Below are 20,429 nucleotides of genomic sequence, written 5' to 3'. Positions count from 1 at the left end.
CCCACAGCACCTGTATATATGTATATATGTTTGTACATATTTATTACTCTATTTATTTATTTTACTTGTACATATCTATTCTATTTATTTTGTTAGTATGTTTGGTTTTGTTCTCTGTCTCCCCCCCTTTTAGACTGTGAGCCCACTGTTGGGTAGGGACTGTCTCTATGTTGCCAACTTGTACTTCCCAAGCGCTTAGTCCAGTGCTCTGCACACAGTAAGCGCTCAATAAATACGATTGAATGAATGAATGAATGAGAGGAAGGAGGGGGCTCAGTGTGGGAAGGCCTCCTGGAGGAGGTGAGCTCTCAGAAGGGCCTTTTTCCACCGAGCCACGTTCTCTACACACAGTCAGCGCTCAATGAAAGCAGCGTGGCTCAGTGGAAAGAGCCCGGGCTATGGAGTCAGAGGTTCGAATCCCGCTCTGCCACACGTCTGCTGGGTGACCTTGGGCAACTCACTTAACTTCTCCGAGCTTCAGTTACCTCATCTGTAAAATGGGGATTAATCAATCAATCGTATTTATTGAGCGCTTACTGTGTGCAGAGCACTGTACTAAGCGCTTGGGAAGTCCAAGTTGGCAACATCTAGAGACGGCCCCTACCCAACAGGGATTAAGACTGTGAGCCCCACGTGGGACAATTTGATCACCATGTATCCCCCCCCAGCGCTTAGAACAGTGCTCCGCACACAGTAAGTGCTCAATCACCATCATCAATCGTATTTATTGAGCACTTACTGTGTGCAGAGCACTGTACTAAGCGCTTGGGAAGTCCAAGTTGGCAACATATAGAGACGGTCCCTACCCAACAGTGGGCTCACAGTCTCACAGTCAATAAATACGACTGAATGAATGACTCCCCACAGCACAGAGGTATCTATCTGTATATATCTGTAATTGATTGTTTTATCTATTTGTATTAATGTCTGTCTCCCCCTCTAGGCCGGGAGCCCGCTGTTGGGTAGGGCCCGTCTCTCTATGTTGCCAGCTTGGACTTCCCAAGCGCTTAGTCCAGTGCTCCGCACACAGTAAGCGCTCAATAAATACGATTGAATGAATGAGTGAATAGTAAGCGCCTAACAAATGCCACCATCATCATCATCATCAATCGTATTTATTGAGCGCTTACTGTGTGCGGAGCACTGGACTAAGCGCTTGGGAAGTACAAATTGGCAACACATAGAGACGGTCCCTACCCAACAGTGGGCTTGCAGTCTAAAAGGGGGAGACAGAGAACAAAACCCAACATACTAACAAAATAAAATAAGTAGAATAGATATGTACAAGTAAAATAAACAAGTAAATAGAGTAACAAATAAATAAATAAATAGAGCAATAAATAAATAGAGTAATAAATAAATAAATAGAGCAATAAATAAATAGAGTAACAAATAAATAAATAATAGAGTAATAAATAAATAGAGTAATAAATAAATACGATGGAATAAATGCATGAATGAATTCGGTCGCCCGCCCAGCCACCCAAACCACCACCAGGCGGGACGTGCGCAGCGCACGCCTGCCAGTCCCGGAAGTGACGCGACCTTGGATTCCCCCGGAAGTGACGCGTGCGTCGGTCCCCAGAAGTGACGCGAGCGTGTGGTTCCCCGGAAGTGACGCGTGCGTCGGTCTCCCGGAAGTGACGCGAGGCGCGTGTCCCGGCATCCCCCGGGGCGGGGTGATGATGGCGGGCCTGTCGGTGAGGGACCCGGCGGTGGACCGCTCCCTGCGCTCCGTCTTCGGTCAGGCCCGTCGGGGGGGCGACGACGACGACCACCATATAACAATTACAATCATAACGGCATTTGTGAAGCGCTTACTACGTGCCAGGCACTGCTCTGAGCACCGGGGTGGGGGTGGCGGGGCGGATACAAGGTTAGAAAAGCAGCGTGGCTCAGTGGAAGAGAGCCCGGGCTTTGGAGTCAGAGGTCGTGGGTTCAAATCCCTGCTCCGCCAGTTGTCAGCTGGGTGACTTTGGGCAAGTCACTTCACTTCTCTGCGCCTCAGTTCCCTCATCTGGAAAATGGGGATGAAGATTGTGAGCCCCCCGTGGGACAACCTGATCACCTTGTAACCTCCCCAGCGCTTAGAGCAGTGCTTTGCACACAGTAAGCGCTTAATAAATGCCATCATTATTATTAATAATAATTAATTAATAATTTGTAGGGCCTTCAAGGCCCTACTGAGCGCTCACCTCCTCCAGGAGGCCTTCCCAGACTGAGCCCCCTCTTTTCTCTCCCCCTCCTTCCCCTCTCCATCCCCCCCGCCTTACCTCCTTCCCCTCCCCACAGCACATGTATATATGTTTGTACGTATTTATTACTCTATTTATTTTACTTGCACATATCTATTCTATTTATTTTATTTTGTTAATATGCTTGGTTTTGTTGCCTCTCTCCCCCTTCTAGACTGTGAGCCCACTGTTGGGTAGGGACCGTCTCTCTATGTTGCCGACTTGGACTTCCCAAGCACTTAGTCCAGTGCTCTGCACACAGTAAGCGCTCAATAAATACGATTGACTGATTGATTATCATCATTATTATTATAATGGCATTTATTAAGCGCTTACCATGTGCAAAGCCCTGTTCTAAGCGTTGCCTCCCGTGGGGCTGACGGTCTTCAACCCCATTTTACAGATGAGGGGACTGAGGCACAGAGAGTGAAGTGACTTGCCCAAGGTCACACAGCAGACAGATAATAATGACAGTGTTTGTTAAGCGCGTACTGTGTGCCAGGGTTGTCCCACGTGGGGCTCACAGTCTTAATTCCCATTTTACAGATGGGGGAACTGAGAAGTGAAGTGACTTGCCTAAGGTCACGCAGCAGACAGATAATAATAATAATGACGGTGTTTGTTAAGCGCTTACTGTGTGCCAAGCACTGTGGCGGGGGGGGGGGGGGGGAGGATACAAGGTGATCAGGTTGTCCCATGTGGGGCTCATCATCAATCATATTGAGCGCTTACTATGTGCAGAGCACTGTACTAAGCGCTTGGGAAGTACAAATTGGCAACATACAGAGACAGTCCCTACCCAACAGTGGGCTCACAGTCTAAAAGGGGGAGACAGAGAAGAAAACCCCAAACATACTAACAAAATAAAATAAATAGAATAGATATGTACAAGTAAAATAAATAAGTAAATAGAGTAATAAATATGTACAAACATATATACATATATACAGGTGCTGTGGGGAAGGGAAGGAGGGAAGATGGGGGCTCACAGTCTTCATCCCTGGGTGACAGATGAGGGAACTGAGGGACAGAGAAGTTAAGTGACTTACCCAAAGTCACACAGCAGGCAGGTGGTGGAACCAGGATTAGAACCCACATCCTCTGACTCCCTAGCCCGGGCTCTTGTTAATAGTAATAATAATAGCGTTTATTAAGTGCAAACTGTGTGCCAAGCTATGTGCCTAGCTATAATTCTCTTTGTTATAGCTATAATTCTATTTGTTCTGACGATTTTGATACCTGCCTACGTGTTATGTTTTGCTGTCCGTCTCCCCCTTCTAGGCTGTGAGCCCGTTGTTGGGTAGGGACCGTCTCTATCTGTTGCCGACTTGTACTTCCCAAGCGCTTAGTACAGTGCTGTGCACACAGTAAGCGCTCAATAAATACGATTGAATGAATGAATGCCAAGCACTCTTTTAAGCGCTGAGGGGGTACAGGGTAATCAGGTTGTCCCACATGGGGCTCACAGTCTTAATCGCCATTTGACAGATGAGGTCTCTGAGGCACTGAGAGGTCAAGTGACTTGCCCAAAGTCACCCAGCTGACAAGTGGCAGAGCCAGAATTAGAACCCGTGACCCCTGACTCCCAAACCCAGGCTCTTTCCGCTGAGCCACACTGCTTGCCGATGGGCTGCGCTGCTTCTCGCAGGCCCGGGAGTCAGAAGGACCTGGGTTCTAATCCCGACTCCGCCACTTGGTCTGCCATGTGACCTTGGGCAGATCACTTCCCTGGGCCTCCGTTCCCTCATCTGTAAAATAGGGATTAAGACCAAGTGTCGTGTGAGACGGGGACTTTGTCCAACCTGCTTGCCCTGTATCTACCCCGGCGCTTAGTAGAGTGCCTGGCACATAGTAAGCGCTTAGCAAATACAATAAAAAAGCCCTTAAATGATTGATTGCTCTTTTCTTTAGTGGGGAACATCCCATATGAGGCTACAGAGGAGCAGCTGAAGGACATCTTCTCCGAAGTGGGACCCGTTGTCAGTTTCAGGTGAGACTCGATTGTTTTGGCTACTTTTCATTCAATCATTCATTCAATCGTATTTATTGAGTGCTTACTGTGTGCAGAGCACTGTACTAAGCGCTTGGGAAGTACTTGCTTTTGAATTTCCCGGCGGGAGCCATGGCAGCTGCACTCCAGCTGTAAAATTAGGGCTGCTTTGACCCTGTTGGGAGAGGATTTCAGAGGGGAAGAGCCTGAGTAGCAGGATCAAAATGAGGGTGCCACTCCTCAACCCCCCGCCCCCCAAAAGCAGGCCAGGCGAAGGCTGGAGGATGATGGTAATGAAATAATCAAGAACCCTACAGGCCTCTTTATTTTTTTTCTTTAAATGGTACTCGTCAAGCACTTACTATGTGTCAGACACTGTTCTCAGTGCTGGGATAGGTTAATTAGGTTGCACACAGTCCCTGTCCCGCGTGAGGCTTACAGTCTAAGTAGGAGGGAGAATAGGTATTTAATCCCCATTTTGCAGATGAGGGAACTGAGGAACGGAGAAGTTAAAAGTGACTTACCCAGGGTCACACAACAAGCAGATTGGCACCCAGGTCCTCTGACTCCAGGCCTGTGGTCTTTCCACTAAGCGACACTGCTTCCCTTGCACCGGATGGGCCCGTTGGGTCCACCGCGGGAGGGTCTCATCCTCTTTTCCGCCTCCAGGTTGGTGTATGACAGGGAAACGGGAAAGCCGAAGGGTTATGGCTTCTGTGAGTACCAAGACCAAGAAACGGCGCTTAGCGCCATGCGGAACCTGAACGGGCGGGAGTTCAGCGGAAGAGCGTTGCGTGTGGACAATGCGGCCAGTGAGAAGAACAAAGAGGAGCTAAAGAGTGAGTCCCGTGGGCGTCGGCGGGCTCAGTCGTGCGGGGAACGTGCCGGGATGTCAGCATCAGTCTTTCCTAAAGGATGGTGGTGGGCCACGGTTATTCGTTCATTCATTCATTTAATCGTATGTATTGAGCGCCAACTGTGTGCAGAGCACTGTACTAAGCACCCGGGCCACCCCGTTCCCAGCTTTCTGAGATCAGAAAGGGCCTCAGACAAGAGGCTTCATAAGGTAAAGCCCAACTAAAGAGCAGCTCACCCACCTGTGTTTGCCGAGCGCTTCTTGTGTGCCGAGGACTGGATTAAGTTCTCGGGAGAGAACAGTAGTGTCCGGAGGCAAACGCGTTAATTCTCACAGTCGCGGTCCTTTCTTCCTGAACAGGCCTGGGCACGGGAGCCCCCATCATAGAGTCGCCCTACGGAGACCCCATCAATCCCGAGGATGCCCCCGAGTCCATCAGCAGAGCCGTCGCCAGCCTCCCCCCAGAGCAGATGTTTGAACTGATGAAGCAGATGAAGGTGGGAGGGGAGAACCGGAGGCCAGCGGGGACTTGGCTTGAGGCCTGGTGGTGGTGGGGAGGGGGTGCTCTTCTTGGGGGTGGGGGCGGGTCTGAGGAGGACCGCTTCCAGCATCGGCAAGAGTCACGGGCCCCGCGGGTTTGTCCGATGTGCACCCGGCTGTCCATGGACATGGAGGCGTGCCCGCACACGTATTCTCCAACAGCCCCCTCAAGGTCCCTTCTTTCCCCTCGTGCCAAGAGAGTACCAAGTCGAGAGGAGGGGCCCACCGGGGCTGGAATGTGCTTCCCGGAGTCTTGCCCCGTGGGGTGGGGGGTGAGGGGTCCCAGCGTGGGCAGCCCCCATCAGCCCTAACCGGGTGTCTGTTTCCTCTCAGCTGTGCGTCCAGAACAGCCCCCAGGAAGCCCGGAACATGCTGCTCCAGAATCCTCAGTTGGCCTATGCCCTGCTGCAGGCCCAAGTGGTGATGAGGATTGTGGATCCAGAGATTGCCCTGGTGGGTCATTCCGAGTCTCGGAGAGGGAGGCCCCAGCCCCCTGTCTTGCGGGGCGGGGACCCCAGGGGGACGGGCCCGCCGGCCCGGCGGCTCACTGGGGTCCTTTGTCGCTCTAGAAAATTCTGCACCGGCAGACCAACGTCCCGCCTCTGATTCCGGGCAACCCGCAGCCCGTGCCCGGCCCCGGGCCCAACGCCCCGATGTCCCAGCAGAATCCCGCAGCCGCCCAGCCTCAGCCCATGGTAGGCGTGTGCTTGGCTGGAGAGCATCTGCCTCAGGTGGTTGCCCTCCCCACGGCTACGGGAGGGCCATCTAAGAGGAGGTTTGGGCAGCACAGCTCCTGGGTGTGGCGTGACCCGGATTGCGGAAGGCCGAGGATCCTTCCCCTGATTTTCTTGCCTTCGTACCCTGCCTTCTCCAGGGAGCTCAGAATGCTCCCTGAACCTCTGCCTTGGGTGCTTCTCTCTATTTCTTCCAGAAATCCCCTTTCTTTCCCCATCAGCCTCTGGGTTGATGCCGGGTATTTTCTCTCCCCAAGATAAACCATCCAGGGGTACTTAAAGTCCAGAAAGTGGCACCTTCCACCTTTTTAACGAGGCCCGGCGGGGGCGGGGGGCGGTTTTTGTTCCCGTTGTGCTCAGCTGGGAATGATGGCCCCCTGATGCTCAGAAATGACTCCCAGTTAATGCGACTTGGAATCCAGAAAGGACTCTGCCTCTAATTACATAGGAAGACGGGTGTGGTTTGGCTCTGAAGGAGGGGCTGGTTGGCACGTACCAGTTTGAAGAGGTTCTTGTGGTCAGTATCACCAGTATCTTTGGGGCATGGCACATGGACTGTCTGTTTTCTCTCCTTGCCCAGGGTGGCCTGCATGTGAACGGAGCACCTCCTCTGATGCCGGCTCCTCTCCAGGCCAGTGTCCAAGCCCCAGGCCCGATGGCAGCCGCGGTTCCAGGACCCGGCCCGGGCCCCCTGGCACCCGGAGGTGGGTGTCCCTTAAGACTCTGGTGTTCCCACTTCTTCTGTGGTGGGGAAAAGCGGAGGCCCCTTCAGAGGATTGGCAGCCCTTTCAGCGGTCTGGGCATGGGTCAGTACCAGAGGAGGAGAGGGCGGCGGCGGCTGTCAGGGGCATGGTCCTTAAAGTCACGATCCTGCGTGGTGTCACAGGTCTAGGGGGAGCCCGTAGGCCCGGCTGCTGTCCGAGTTGTAATTTCTCTGCCTTTGCTCCCACCAGGAGGGATGCAGCCCCAAGTCGGTATGCCGGGAGGCGGACCAGTGCCCCTGGACAGGGGACAAGGTAAGCGGACGTTCACGCCAGGCTAGCCCGGCCACGCCGGATTCCGAGAGCGAGCCAGGAGCCCTCCCGAGCTGGATCTCCATCCCATTTCCCTCACCGGCGGTTCTCTGTCTCTTTTTCTGGGGGCGTGAAGAGTGGGCAGGTGCCAGGGTGCCCGGTGGGCCATGTGAGTGAATTTTTTCCTAGAGACAGCCACCAGAGGCGGAGGGGGAGCAGAGGCCGGCGCAGCTTGGACTCTGGATCCCAGGAGCCCTGGTCTCAATCCAAATTTTGTCTGAGTGGGCCACAGGCTGATTTCCCGGGCAGAAGGAAAGGGGTAGGGAGGGTTATCCCTAGGTAGCCATGTCCCGTGTCACAACCATGTCAGGCAAGTACATCTCGTGGGCACTCACCGAACTCCAGTCTACCCAATCTCAACTCCTTTTAGGTTTTTCCTGTGTCTGCCATCAGAGGTAATAGGAGGTTTTCATTCCCCACCTAACCCTAGCCTCTCCTGTCCCTTCCAACAGGACCCGCAGTGTGTATTGGGGATGGGAAAAGAAGGGTGTCTGTCTCTCCTGGCCCCTACCACCTGTGTGGTATTGTCCCATGAGCATGCCATGCGTCCTGTGGTCCGGCGCTCAGCTTGTCGTCACAAGTGCCCCTTTGGACCAGGATAACTCCTGTAGTGTGAATCTTTCCTTTCCCAAATCTCCACTTCCTGGATGGGACTTCTCTAAAGTGAAGTCCCTCTTCAGGATCCAGAGAGCACACTTCCAATTTTTTCTGCTGAGGGCGAGATCTGAGACTCCACCCACTTCCTTCCCCGAGAGGATAGAAATTAGGTCATAGTAGAGGGCAAATTGGGAACGGCCGGGCCTCTGCTGCAGCCCAGGAGAGTCTCCGAACAGGTGGGCCGTGAGCAACGGAAAGGCCAGGGGAACGTTTATACAGGTCAAGAAGACCTCATTCGGCAGATTTAATCACTGTGATATTTGTTAAACGTTCGCTATGTGCCGGGCACTGTAATAAGCGCTGGGGTGAATACAAACAAAGGTTGGACACAGTCTTGGCTGGCTTCTCTAGCCCAGTGGTCCTTTCACAACACAGCTGGACGTTGACACCGTGAAACGGACCTAGGCTGGGAGTTTGTGCAGCCTGGATGAGTCAACGGAATGAGCTGACAGCCACCTGCGTGGTTGAATATGTGTCAGTCCCCAGCTCTGTCCTGGTCTTCGTTGTGTGTCTCTGTGTGTGTTAGCGTGGGTGCACGTGTGTGTCTGTGTCTCCAAGCGAACATGTAGGTCTCCAGGGGTGTGTGTGTGTGTGTGTAAGCTATTTATGTGTCTGCTCTTTCTCCCTCTCTTTACCTGCTGCTCACCAAGGGACCCTACAACACTCGCCCGTGGGACCCACCGGGCCTGCACCCATTGAGCGAGTTCAAGGTACCCTTAGTAACTGCGGGTTCCCTCTGCTTGCGGGGGTCCAGGGTGGGATGAGAGGAGAAGAGCTGAGCTTTGCCGTCAGCCTTCCGTCCTAAACCCCAAGGCATGTGTTGGACGCTCCTTGGGGCCACTGGGGCACACTTGCACCACGGTGCCTGGGGACGGTGGAGTTGGGCTGACCTGCCCGGAGTTCCCGGTGTCAGGAGGCCTGGATGGAACGGCAATTTTGAGCAAGGAAAATCATGGAAGAGCAGGAGGGTTCTGGAAGATTCGGCAGGGCCGTCGGACGCTCGGAGGTGTCTCCTGGGCTGGATAAAGTGGGCTGAAATGCCAACTCCTGGGGAAACCCCGGAGCTCAAATTCTGGCAGATTGAAGTGCCGGTCCTAAGCGGGCTGCCCTGCATTCGGCTCTTAAAGACCGATTCCATCCATCCGTCCGTCCATCCTTCCCCAGGCTCAGCACAGCCGCCACCCAGCCCCTGGTTCTAGCCCCGCTGACAGGAGAGTGTAACTGTGGTGAGTTTTCACCCGCACGAAGGTGTCTGCCTGAAGGTCAGAGGGCTTTCAAGGTGCGACTGGTCTCTCTTTGCACGTGAGTCATTTCCCACTCCTCCCCTGCCGTTTGTCTCCCTGACAGTGCCCATGCCAGATCCCAGGGCCCCGATGCAGCGGGGACCCATGCCTGCAGGCGGCCCGCCGCCCCGAGGCCTCCTGGGGGACGCTCCGAATGACCCGCGGGGAGGGACCCTGCTCTCCGTCACTGGGGAAGTCGAGCCCAGGTGAGTGAGAAGAAATCGGAGGGAAGACATCTCTCAGCCCCGTCAGGATGCGGCTCACGAGCCTTCCTGTGGCCTCCCTCCTGGGCCACTGTGCAGAGAAGCTGGGCCCCTGGCGCTGAGCCGTGCCGGTGGGTTACCTCTGCCCGGTCCCTCCGTCTTCGCCTCGGCCTCCCGGGGCGGGGCCGGAGGTCCACGGCACCTGGCTACCGTTTCAGAACTCCTTCCCGATCTAGCGCTCCAGAATGGGAGCGTGCACTCCTACACCCAGAGACACAAGCTGCTCGGCTTCCCGGCCACTGATAAAGAAGAGGGTCTGGGGCTGGGCGGGTGGCGGTGTCTGTCGGTGAGAGGCGCGGGGGTCCCGGTTGTGCAGGTGAACCGGCCCTCTCTGCCGGCTGGCGCTTGTTTTCGACGGGACCCACCGGGTCCAGTCTTTGCTCTTACCCGCCGTCGCGGAATCTCCCATAGCTGAGACCTGCTCAGTGCCGGGAGAGTCCGGCCTCCGCCCCACCCTGGGCGTACTCCGGTACGAGATGGGGCCGGTCCCGGGTCTAATGTGTCTGTCTTTTCCCCGCTTGCAGAGGCTACCTGGGACCCCCTCACCAAGGCCCAGCCATGCACCACGTCCCGGGCCACGATAGCCGCGGCCCTCCCCCCCACGAAATGAGAGGCGGGCCCATGGGTGAGCCCAGGCCGCTGATGGGAGAACCCCGGGGGCCCATGTTAGATCAGAGAGGCCCGCCCATGGACGGCCGAGGTAAGCGGGCGACGAGGGGCCGCGTTAAGGGAAGGAGGTCGGTTGGAACTAGTGGCGGAGGAAGCGCCTCACCCGCTTTCCGAGGCTGCAGATAATGACCCCGCTGTGAGTGATTTTCCTACCAGTGTGCTCCAGGCAGCAGGAGCCGGCCGGGGGCGGTGGGCCGCTGATATTTAGCTTTCACCTGCACGAGATTTAACGGGGCTCAAATGAAGGGCGGGCCAGCTCACGAAGCAGCTGCGGGGTCATGAGGAGAGAGAGAGAGCGCGCTGGGTGGGGCCGCGAGAGGATGGAGAGGTAGACGTCGTCATCTGCAACAGTCCTTTGCCTAGCGCTGGAAAGTGGTCCCCTCAGTCATCGTGGTAACAGCCGGGGCAGCATTCCAGTTCCCCGGGGTGTCTCTAACGCCACAACTTTTCCCACAGGGGGAAGAGATCCCCGAGGGTTGGATGCCCGCGGCCTGGAGACCCGGGCATTGGAAGCCCGAGCCATGGAGGCCCGAGGCCTGGATGCCCGGGCGCTGGAGGCCAGGGGATTGGAAGCTCGAGGCTTGGAGCCCCGTGGCATGGAGACCAGGGCCATGGAAGCACGTGGCATGGAGGCCAGGGGTCCCGGGCCTGGACCCAGGGGTCCTATGCCTGGGGGCATCCAGGGTCCCGGCGGCCCCATCAACATGGGGGCGAGTGGCCCTCAGGGGCCCAGACAGGTAAAGGCAGCCCCCTGCGTCCACCAGCTCTCTGTTATCCGGTCCCACCCCAGGTCCCGAAGCTTCCTTCCCCTCTTTCTGTCATTCCTCTGCTCCTTAGTCCCTTCCCTGAGCTAAAGGAAGGGGAAGGGCTGGTCCTTAGCTCTCATTAGCAGCCCTGATAGGGATTTGGTGAAAGGAGAGATCAAAACTAGTTGGTACAGAGAAGTTTCTGGGTTATCTGGTCCTCACTGTAAGTAGAGAGATGGCAGGCTCCCGGCTCGAGGCGAAGTCTTTGCTTTTCCCCGCCGTCCCCGAATCCTGGGCCACCGCAGTCCAGATCAGTGCTGGGACGGGTCTGTCCAGGCCCCACTGGGCTTGTCTGATGTTCCCAGGAGACCCTGAGTGATAAAAGGAGTCGAGGTCCGGTGACTGGCTTGCTACTTATTGTGGTCCTCCCCAGGCCATGTGACTCTCCTTCAGCTCCAGTTGATTTTATGTAGGTAGAAGGATAATCTGGCAACGCGCAAAATGCAAAAATGTAAAGTAGTTAACACTTCTGAGGACTTCAGCTTACCTCAGATTTTAAAGTCGGACTCTGTCCGGGACCAGACTTCAAAGGGGTAAATAATGTGTCCAAAAGGTTCCCGAGCAGAATCTTGCCTCGGTGGCCGGGGTTGGATTGTGGAGAGTGGAAAGCGGTCAAGCTGCTCTGCCATCCGTTCATCTCGGCACGTCGCCGCTCACCCTGTTTCCGGTCTACCTCCGCCCAACTCCCGCTCCTGCTGTCGGAGTTCTCAGAGAGGGAGGCCCGTCACCATTTCAAAACTGTATTGGGGTCAGAGCTCTTGTGACCCCAAGAGACCTGCCCTTGCCCATCTGGGCAGCTCTCTGATTTGCCTCCTGGGGTCTCTGAGCCAACTGAATCAAGGCGAATGAGGAATGCTGAATTTAGGGGAGCCAGTTGCCTGGCAGCTGGGACCACACGTGCTCCTTCTTCAATCTCCCCAGACCCGGCCGGCAGTCGCTCGGTACTTGACTGTGGGACCCCCGAACGCTCCTGGCCCCAGAATGCTGGCATCTTTCCCCCATGGACATTTTCCTTGTCACAGGGCTCTGCAGGCCGGTGCTCGGTTGATGGCATCGCGTTAGTAATGACCGAGCCCGATTCCCACGTGCTAACCTCCATCTAGGCCCTTCCGTGCCATTCCCCACCCATCTGCCCGATTGCCCCAGGGTCCCAGGACCCCCGTCTGCACTTGGGCTATGTTTTGCTGGTTGGGGCTTCTTGGGCTCAGAACCCCGCTTCACCTTGCTTCTTGGGCCGACAGGTTCCCGGCATGCAGGGAGGAGGACAGCCCGGGGGCTTCAGCCCTGGCCAGAGCCAGGTCACTCCCCAAGACCATGAGAAGGTAAGTCTCCGATTCAGTCTGTAGAGAGGGGAGTGACGTAGATCTCTCCTCACTCCTCCCCCTGAGAGGGCAGGCCTCTAGGCTTCCTCTCTCCACCATTACTCAGGACCCTCCTCTGGCCCTCAGTTGGCCGTGACGCGGCTCTTTCTTGATACATAAGCACGGGATTAGCCTATAACTCGGGCCACCTCTAGCACCCAAGTATCCTTGCCCTACCCACCTTAGCACTCATCATCAGTGGTATGTATTGTGCCTACTTGCACAGAGCACTGTTCTAAGCACTTGGGAGACAACAATACCATAGAATTGGCCAGACATTTTCCCTGCCCACAGTGAGTTCATGAACATTATATATATATATATGTGAGCCCCCCGTGGGACAACCTGATCCCTAGCGCCTAGAACAGTGCTTTACACATAGTAAGTGCTTAATAAATGCCATCATTATTATATATATATATATATATATATATATACACACATATGTGCGCTCAGTTTTTTATTTTGACCACTCAAGCTGAAAATGTATTTTATATCTTTTTTTCCCCCTTTAGAGCATAAGCTCCTTCTGGACAGGAAATGCGTCAATTCTATATACTATACTTCCCCGACTTCTAGTAGTACACATCCAATACATGCTACTGCTACTTGCACATATGCATGTGTAACTTATTGTACTGTCTTTTTACGTGCTCTGATAAATTGTAAATATTTTGTACATTTGATGATGATGATGATGGCATTTATTAAGTGCTTACTGCGTGCAAAGCACTGTTCTAAGTGCTGGGGAGGTTACAAGGTGATCAGGTTGTCCCACGGGGGGCTCACAGTCTTAATCCCCATTTTACAGATGAGGTAACTGAGGCACAGGGAAGTTAAGTGATTTGCCCAAAGTCACACAGCTGACAACTGGCGGAGCTGGGGTTTGAACCCATGACCTCTGACTCCAAAGCCCGGGCTCTTTCCACCGAGCCACGCTGCTTCTCTACATTTGTCTCTCCTCTCCTATTCCTCCGCCAAGACAATGAAAGATGTAATGCTTCTGTTGTCCTGCCCCAGGCGCTTAGTACAGTGGATAAGGCCCAGTGGACACTTAAATCTGTACCATCATTACTACTCCAACACGGAGGCCAGTTTAGAGGCTGCCTCAGTCTGGTTAAGTTCGGAGGTAGAGACAGGGTTAGGGTGAAGGCTGGGCAGACCAGAGCCCCCCAAAAGAAGGCTGTAGCCCCAAAAGAGACGATGGTCATTTGCCGCTCTTCTATTGAAAGCGTTGTCGGGAACCACTGCCATTCCAAGTGGAGGGAATTGAAGAGTTGGTGACAGAAGTCAGTTGGCAGAAGCAAGTCAGTGATAGTTGACTTATTTGTTAAAGCACTTGCTGGGTATCAAGCAATCTATATACTAAGCGCTGGGATCGATATAGTACAGATCAGACACCGTCCCCGTCTCACATGGGGATCTAAGTTTAAGCGGGAGGGAGGACGGGTATCGGATCCCCATTTTACAGATGAGGAAGCTGAGGCCTAGAGATGTTGAGGTGACTTGCCCAAGGTCACACCGCAGGAAAGTGGCAGAGCCGGAATTAGAACCCTTGTCCTCCGACTCCAGGCCCACGCTCTTTCCGCTAGGCCACACTGTTTCCCCATGATTCCCAGGGCTCCCACAGAGCTTCCCCAGTGACTTTTCATCCAGCAAGGGTGTTGGGGTTTCCAGTCTCCTGACTCTGAGTGCTTTTCATTCTCCGCCAGCCGTTCCTTGCAGCCTCTGGCTTCCTACTGCTCTTGGGGCCGTTTTTCTATTTCCTCCGGTCCCTTTCCTGTTTCGCCTCCCCCCGCGAGTTGGCACCGAGGTGACCGGCGCGTGGTGGCCAGCCCGGCCGCTCCCTAACGGTCTCCCTTGTGGTCCCGCAGGCTGCTCTGATCATGCAGGTCCTCCAGCTGACCGCGGACCAGATCGCCATGCTGCCTCCCGAGCAGCGGCAGAGCATCCTGATCCTCAAAGAACAGATACAGAAGTCCACGGGGGCCCCGTGAGAGGTAAGGCCGCCCACGCCCCGGAGCCGCTTGACCTTTCCCCACCCTCCCCAGCGGCAGCAGGTCCCCCCCAAGCTTTCTCCGATCTGACTTGCAAGGGCCCCGGGCCTTGTGTGGATGTTCAGTGCCCCCATGGGCTCATCATGGAGCTCCAGAGGGCGAAGGCCAAATATCCAAAACTTCTGCAGCGCTTAGAACAGTTCTTTGCACATAGTAAGCGCTTAACAAATGCCATCATTATTATTATTATTATTCTGCGCTGCACACTCGGTCTCCCAGTTGGAGCCAAAATTCACGTGGTCCCTGGGCCGGAGCAGATGCGTCTTTCTCTTCTTCCTTCCCCTCGGCTTCTTGCATCAGGGGAAGCAACACCTCTGGTCCTTTTGTGGTGGGGTGTTCAGGGCGCTTTCTGCCCCACACGGGGTTGCCAAGTATATGTAAATGGTCAGTCAGAGCCCTGGACATGCCCTGAGCAGGCTCAGAAGGGTGATTTTTGGTAGGGTCCCGAGCCAGAGAAGAAGATGATGCCACCTGGCTATGCACCCAGAAGGAGACGGGCTGCCCCAGTCTGTGCTGACTCCCATCAGATGGCAAATTCCATCCCGCTGCCGGCTGTATTCCTTCCAGCACCACCTAGAGCAGAGTTGGGTGGCCTCCTCCCATCAGGCGGCTTCCTCCCAGAGTAGAGGGCTCAGAGGGGAAGGGGAAGCCGTGTCAAAAAGCCATTCAGGGACCGTGAGACGAGAAGGCAGCACATGCACTGGTGGCTGCCAACCCCTGACTTCAGCCAGCCACGGGTATCCCTGTGGGGCTGAGTGAGAGCACACGGTCCAGGGTCTCGGGCCTGGGAAATACTCGAAAAATCTTGGGCCGCCTTGCCGTTCCCCGGGGGAACTCCGGCTGCCCAAGCTTGCCACATTCTGGCTCTCGTCTCCAGCGACGAGAGAACAGAGATGGCCATTTCGTGCCTGGGATGGGCGATGTCCATCGTCCTCTTCTTTCTCCCTCCCTACCTCTGGTTTTCTCCCGAGTCATTCTTTTGGCCACTCTCCTTCCGTGACCCCGTGTTCTTCGGTCACTCTGCCCGTCTCCCGTCCCCCGCAGATTTCCGAGTCCCTGGGCTCCTCTTTACAGCCCTGGCGAGGCAGCAGGGCAGCCACCCACCCCGACCACGCAAAGAAAAGCCCCCAGGGATGGCTGACTTCTCTGGTCACTGGCCATTTCATGTCGTCTAACGGTCTCTGTCAAAACTCGATTTACCCCTGCAGGTTCCACCGGACCCCCAGTCCCTGAGCAAGAAGAAGGGACGGGACCTGGCAGCTTCCGCAGCTCGACAAACAATGGACGGGGACGACAGTGGTGGCGGAGGAGCTGGGGCCAGGCTCTTCCCCCGTTGGGGGCGGGCCAAGGAGACCTTGCCTATTCTCCTTTTCCCTCCGTGGTCACTGTCATTGGCATGTGTCAGTCTGCAAATAAACTTGGAATGGGAATTGGGTTCAGCCCCATCGACATTAAAAGGGATTTTTTTGTTCTTCTCCATAGAATTCCAGGCTGGGGAGGCCGAGCTCTGAACGCCTTTTTCGAATGGGCCTCGTGCTTTTCCCGCAGCCAGGTTGTTCCCATTGTTCCAGAAACCTGGTTGCCTTTTAGGTCGTTACTTCTCCTACTCTTCTAGTTGGCTTCTCTTGTTCAGAGTCTTTGTCCGGGGGTCTCAGGAGTAACGATTTCCTAAATCATGTTTTGGTTTGTCGCCTCTACCGCTGGCCCACCCCTCGCAAGCCACCCATCTTCCCTGCTTGCTGATTCTACCAGTAGGGACTAGGAAATCAACTCCATTGGGAGCCGTCGAACCATTAAATATCCACCCCTGCACGGCTGGGCTTCGGATTTGCCTCGAAAAGTCTGATATCTGGCAGTGCATTTTAATATTAGCAGGGGCCAGGCTCATGAGGATGATCAGGCCGGATTTCTTTGTGGGTTTTTGTGTTAATAGAGCTTGTCGGGACCAAAGCTCTCCAGTCTCTTTCCTGTCAGTGTGCCAAAATCCTGAAAAGTGCTGATTCTGGCACAGCCCGAGCAAGAGGAGGTTTATAACCCGGCCCCAAGAGAAATAGTTCACACCGCACTCCGCCTCCAAGACATGTACTTCCCGCTGCAGCCAATTGACCCTCTCACTTGAGGGTCCTGACGGATTATTCAGCACAAATCTTATCCCACTGACAACAGGCGACAACTTGGTGAATAGGGCAGGACCCACGGGAACGTCAATAAACGGACACGTTACCCGTCCACAATGAATTTACAGTCTAGAGGGAGAGAGACAGACATTTGCAGATATGTACACTCTCAGGTGCTATCAGCCCATCAATGGGCAATCATCAAATTTTCCAAAAGATGTCTTCTAGACTAAGCCCGTTGTTGGGTAGGGACCGTCTCTATATGTTGCCGACTTGTACTTCCCAAGCGCTTAGTACAGTGCTCAATAAATACGATTGAATGAATGAATGGGGATGAGGCAATTAATACTTAATAGATAAGCCCCTGGCTGAAAGGAAGGGGACAGGAATTTTGTTGTTAAAGCAAAGGGGTTTCAGATCAAACATGGGGCAGATAGGTTTGGTTCAATTAATAGGTGATAAATTCATAGTACATTTTCAGAGTGCAATTAGGAATTTAGGGGGAAAGGCAGGGGATGACAAATATAAACATATTCACAGGTAGGGACAGCAAAATGGATAAAAATGCACACACACAACGTAGCTCGGTGGAAAACCCGGGCTTTGGAGTCGGGTTGTGGGTTTGAATCCCAGCTCTGCCAATTGTCAGCTGTGTGACTTTGGGCAAGTCAATAATAATAATAATGTTGGTATTTGTTAAGCGCTTATTATGTGCAAAGCACTGTTCTAAGCGCTGGGTAGGTTACAAGGTGATCAGGTTGTCCCACAGGCTCACAGTCTTCATCCCCAACTTCACTTCTCTGTGCCTCAGTTCCCTCATCTGGAAAATGGGGATGAAGACTGTGAGCCCCTCGTGACACAACCCGATCTCCTTGTAACCTCCCCAGCGCTTAGAACAGTGCTTTGCACACAGTAAGCGCTTAATAAATGCCATCAGCGAGGCTCAGTGGAAAGAGTACGGGCTTGGGAGTCAGAGGTCATGGGTTCAAATCCCAGCTCCGCCAACTGTCAGCTGTGTGACTTTGGACAAGTCACTTCTCTGTGCCTCACTTCCCTCATCTGTCAAATGGGGAATAAAGACTGTGAGCCCCCCGTGGGACAACCTGATCACCCTGTAACCTCCCCAGCGCTTAGAACAGTGCTTTGCACATAGTAAGCGCTTAATAAATGCTATCATTATTATTATTATGTGGTGCATACGGAGATATCACCTGACTGTCACGTGGGCCGCAAGGGGTTTTCACGCAGCGGTCTCATGGCCAGCATGGCCTGTTCCCATGAGCCTAGACTGTGACTCTTCTAGACTGTGAGCCCACTGTTGGGTAGGAACCGTCTCTCTATGTTGCCGACTTGTACTTCCCAAGCGCTTAGTAATAATAATAATAATAATTAATAATAATAATAATAATAATAGCATTTATTAAGCACTTACTATGTGCAAAGCACTGTTCTAAGCGCTGGGGCGGTGACAAGGTGATCAGGTTGTCCCTCATGGGGCTCACAGTCTTCATCCCCATTTTACAGATGAGGGAACTGAGGCCCAGAGAAGTTAAGTGACTTGCCCAAACTCACACAGCTGACAAGTGGTGGAGCTGAGATTTGAACCCATGACCTCTGACTCCAAAGCCCGTGCTCTTTCCACTGCGCTACACAGTGCTCTGCACACAGTAAGCGCTCAATAAATACGGTTGAATGAAGGAATGAGCAGCAGCAGAAAAATCACACGGGTGACATGGGTGAGACATGGGCTCTAATCCCAGCTCTGCCACTTGGTCTGCCCTGTGACCTTGGGCAAGTCGACAGGCTTTCAGGGCGAGATGAAGTGGATTGCAGGTGTGAAGGGGGTCCCCGACATTTATCAGATAACCCCAGGGTCCAAAGGGAGGTTCCTGGAATTTGTTATTTAAAACAAGAGGGGTTTCAGGGCAAACAGAGGCGTGAACAGGTTTGATTCCATTAATGGGTGAAAAGCACATAATTCGTTTCTAGAGCGCAAGTGCTTCGTGCAGTGCTCTGCACACAGTAAGCGCTCAATAAATACGATTGAATGAATGAACTAGGGATTGAGTGAAAAAGGCAAGAGGCGCAGATTCTAATCATCATCAATCGTATTTATTGAGCGCTTACTATGTGCAGAGCACTGTACTAAGCGCTTGGGAAGTACAAATTGGCCACATACAGAGACAGTCCCTACCCAACAGTGGGCTCACGAACACAAAATATTCACAGGCAGGAATGGCAAAATGAATAAAAACGCTTACACAATACTTGGGGATACGAGAAGCAGCATGGCGTAATAATAGTAATAATGGCATTTGTTAAGCGCTTACTATGTGCGAAGCCCTGTTCTAGGCGCTGGGGGGATACAAGGTGATCAGGTTGTCCCACAGGGGGGCTCACAGTCTTCATCCCCATTTTACAGATGAGGGAACTGCGGCACAGAGAAGTGAAGCGACTTGCCCAAGATCACACAGCAGACATGTGGCGGAATCAGGATTAGAACCCACGACCTCTGACTCCCAAGCCCGAGCTCTTTCCACTGAGCCACGCTGCTTCTCTAGCGGTGGCTAGAGCATGGGCCTGGAAGTTAAAAAGTCATGGGTTCTAATCCCAGTTTCGCCACTTGCCTGTTGTGTGACCTTGGCAAGTCACTTAGCTTTTCGGTGCCTCAGTTACCTCATCTGTAAAATGGGGATAGGGACTGTGTCCAACCCGATTTGCCTGTATCTACCCCAGTGCTTAGCACAGTGCCTGGCACATAGCAAGCGCTCAACAAATACCATAATGATTATGGGGGAAAGGGGACATCACCATGCTATCACGTGGTGGTCACGGGAGTGTCACACTCTGATCGTGTGTGGGGCATACCGCGATCATGAGTCTATCACGGGGCTATTGGATCATGCGGCGATCATGATCATGGATCATGAGGCGATCATGAGGCTATTGGAGAAGTAGTGTGGCTCAGTGGAAAGAGCAAGGCTTAGGAGTCAGAGGTCATGGGTTTGAATTCCGACTCCTCCACTTGTCAGCTGTGTGACCTTGGGCAAGGCACTTCTCTGTGCCTCGGTTACCTCATTTGTAAAATGGGGATTAAGACTGTGAGCCCCACGTGGGACATCCTGATCACCTTGTATACCCCCCAGTGCTTAGAACAGTGCTTTGCACATAGTAAGCGCTTAACAAATACCGTTATTATTATTATTATTGTTTTATTATCACATGGGCATGCCATTGAGAAGCAGAGAAGCAGCGTGGCTCAGTGGAAAGAGCCCAGGCTTGGGAGTCAGAGGTCATGGGTTCGAATCCTGGCTGCTGTGTGACCTTGGGCAAGTCACTTAACTTCTCAGGGCCTCAGTTACCTCATCTGTAAAATGGGGATGACGACTGTGAGCCCCCCGTGGGACAACCTGATCACCTTGTATTCCCCCTAGCGCTTAAAACAGTGCTTTGCACATAGTAAGTGCTTAATAAATGCCATCATCATTATTATTATTAAGAGCATGGGTTTAGGAGTCAGAGAACATGGGTTCTAATCCCAGCTCTGCATTTGTTTGCTGTGTGACCTTGGTTGTCACTTAACTTTTCTGGGCCTCAGTTACCTCATCTGTAAAATGGGGATTAAGACTGTGAGCCCCACTTGGGACAACCTGATTACCTTGTATCTACCCCAGTACTTAGAACAGTGCTTGGCACATAGTAAGTGCTTAACAAATATCTACACCATTATTATTATTACATAGATCAGTGCTTGGCACATAGTAAGCACTTAATAAATGCCGTAATAAT

The 20,429-nt window shown here is 53.4% G+C and overlaps 1 protein-coding gene across 2 annotated transcripts; it reads left to right on the top strand.

Annotated features, from left to right (window-relative positions):
* Positions 1-1,668: 1,668 nt before the first annotated feature.
* Positions 1,669-15,973, top strand: CSTF2 (cleavage stimulation factor subunit 2). 2 transcript variants are annotated; one of them, XM_038748263.1, is made up of 15 exons: positions 1,669-1,743; positions 4,146-4,224; positions 4,894-5,063; positions 5,441-5,577; positions 5,954-6,073; positions 6,190-6,315; positions 6,935-7,058; positions 7,308-7,370; positions 8,735-8,794; positions 9,432-9,573; positions 10,155-10,330; positions 10,756-11,036; positions 12,347-12,427; positions 14,341-14,466; positions 15,732-15,973. In XM_038748263.1, exons 1-14 carry the CDS (start codon positions 1,683-1,685, stop codon positions 14,461-14,463), a joined length of 1,743 nt encoding a protein of 580 aa, XP_038604191.1. In that variant the 5' UTR covers positions 1,669-1,682; the 3' UTR covers positions 14,464-14,466; positions 15,732-15,973. The 2 variants fall into 2 exon arrangements, with proteins under 2 accessions (XP_038604191.1, XP_038604192.1); XM_038748264.1 differs by lacking the exon at positions 8,735-8,794.
* The last annotated feature ends 4,456 nt before the right edge of the window (positions 15,974-20,429 follow it).

The sequence above is a fragment of the Tachyglossus aculeatus genome, chromosome 6 (assembly GCF_015852505.1).
Source record: "Tachyglossus aculeatus isolate mTacAcu1 chromosome 6, mTacAcu1.pri, whole genome shotgun sequence".
In the NCBI taxonomy this organism is placed as follows: domain Eukaryota; kingdom Metazoa; phylum Chordata; class Mammalia; order Monotremata; family Tachyglossidae; genus Tachyglossus; species Tachyglossus aculeatus.
This window is presented reverse-complemented; position numbering and strand designations above follow the sequence as displayed.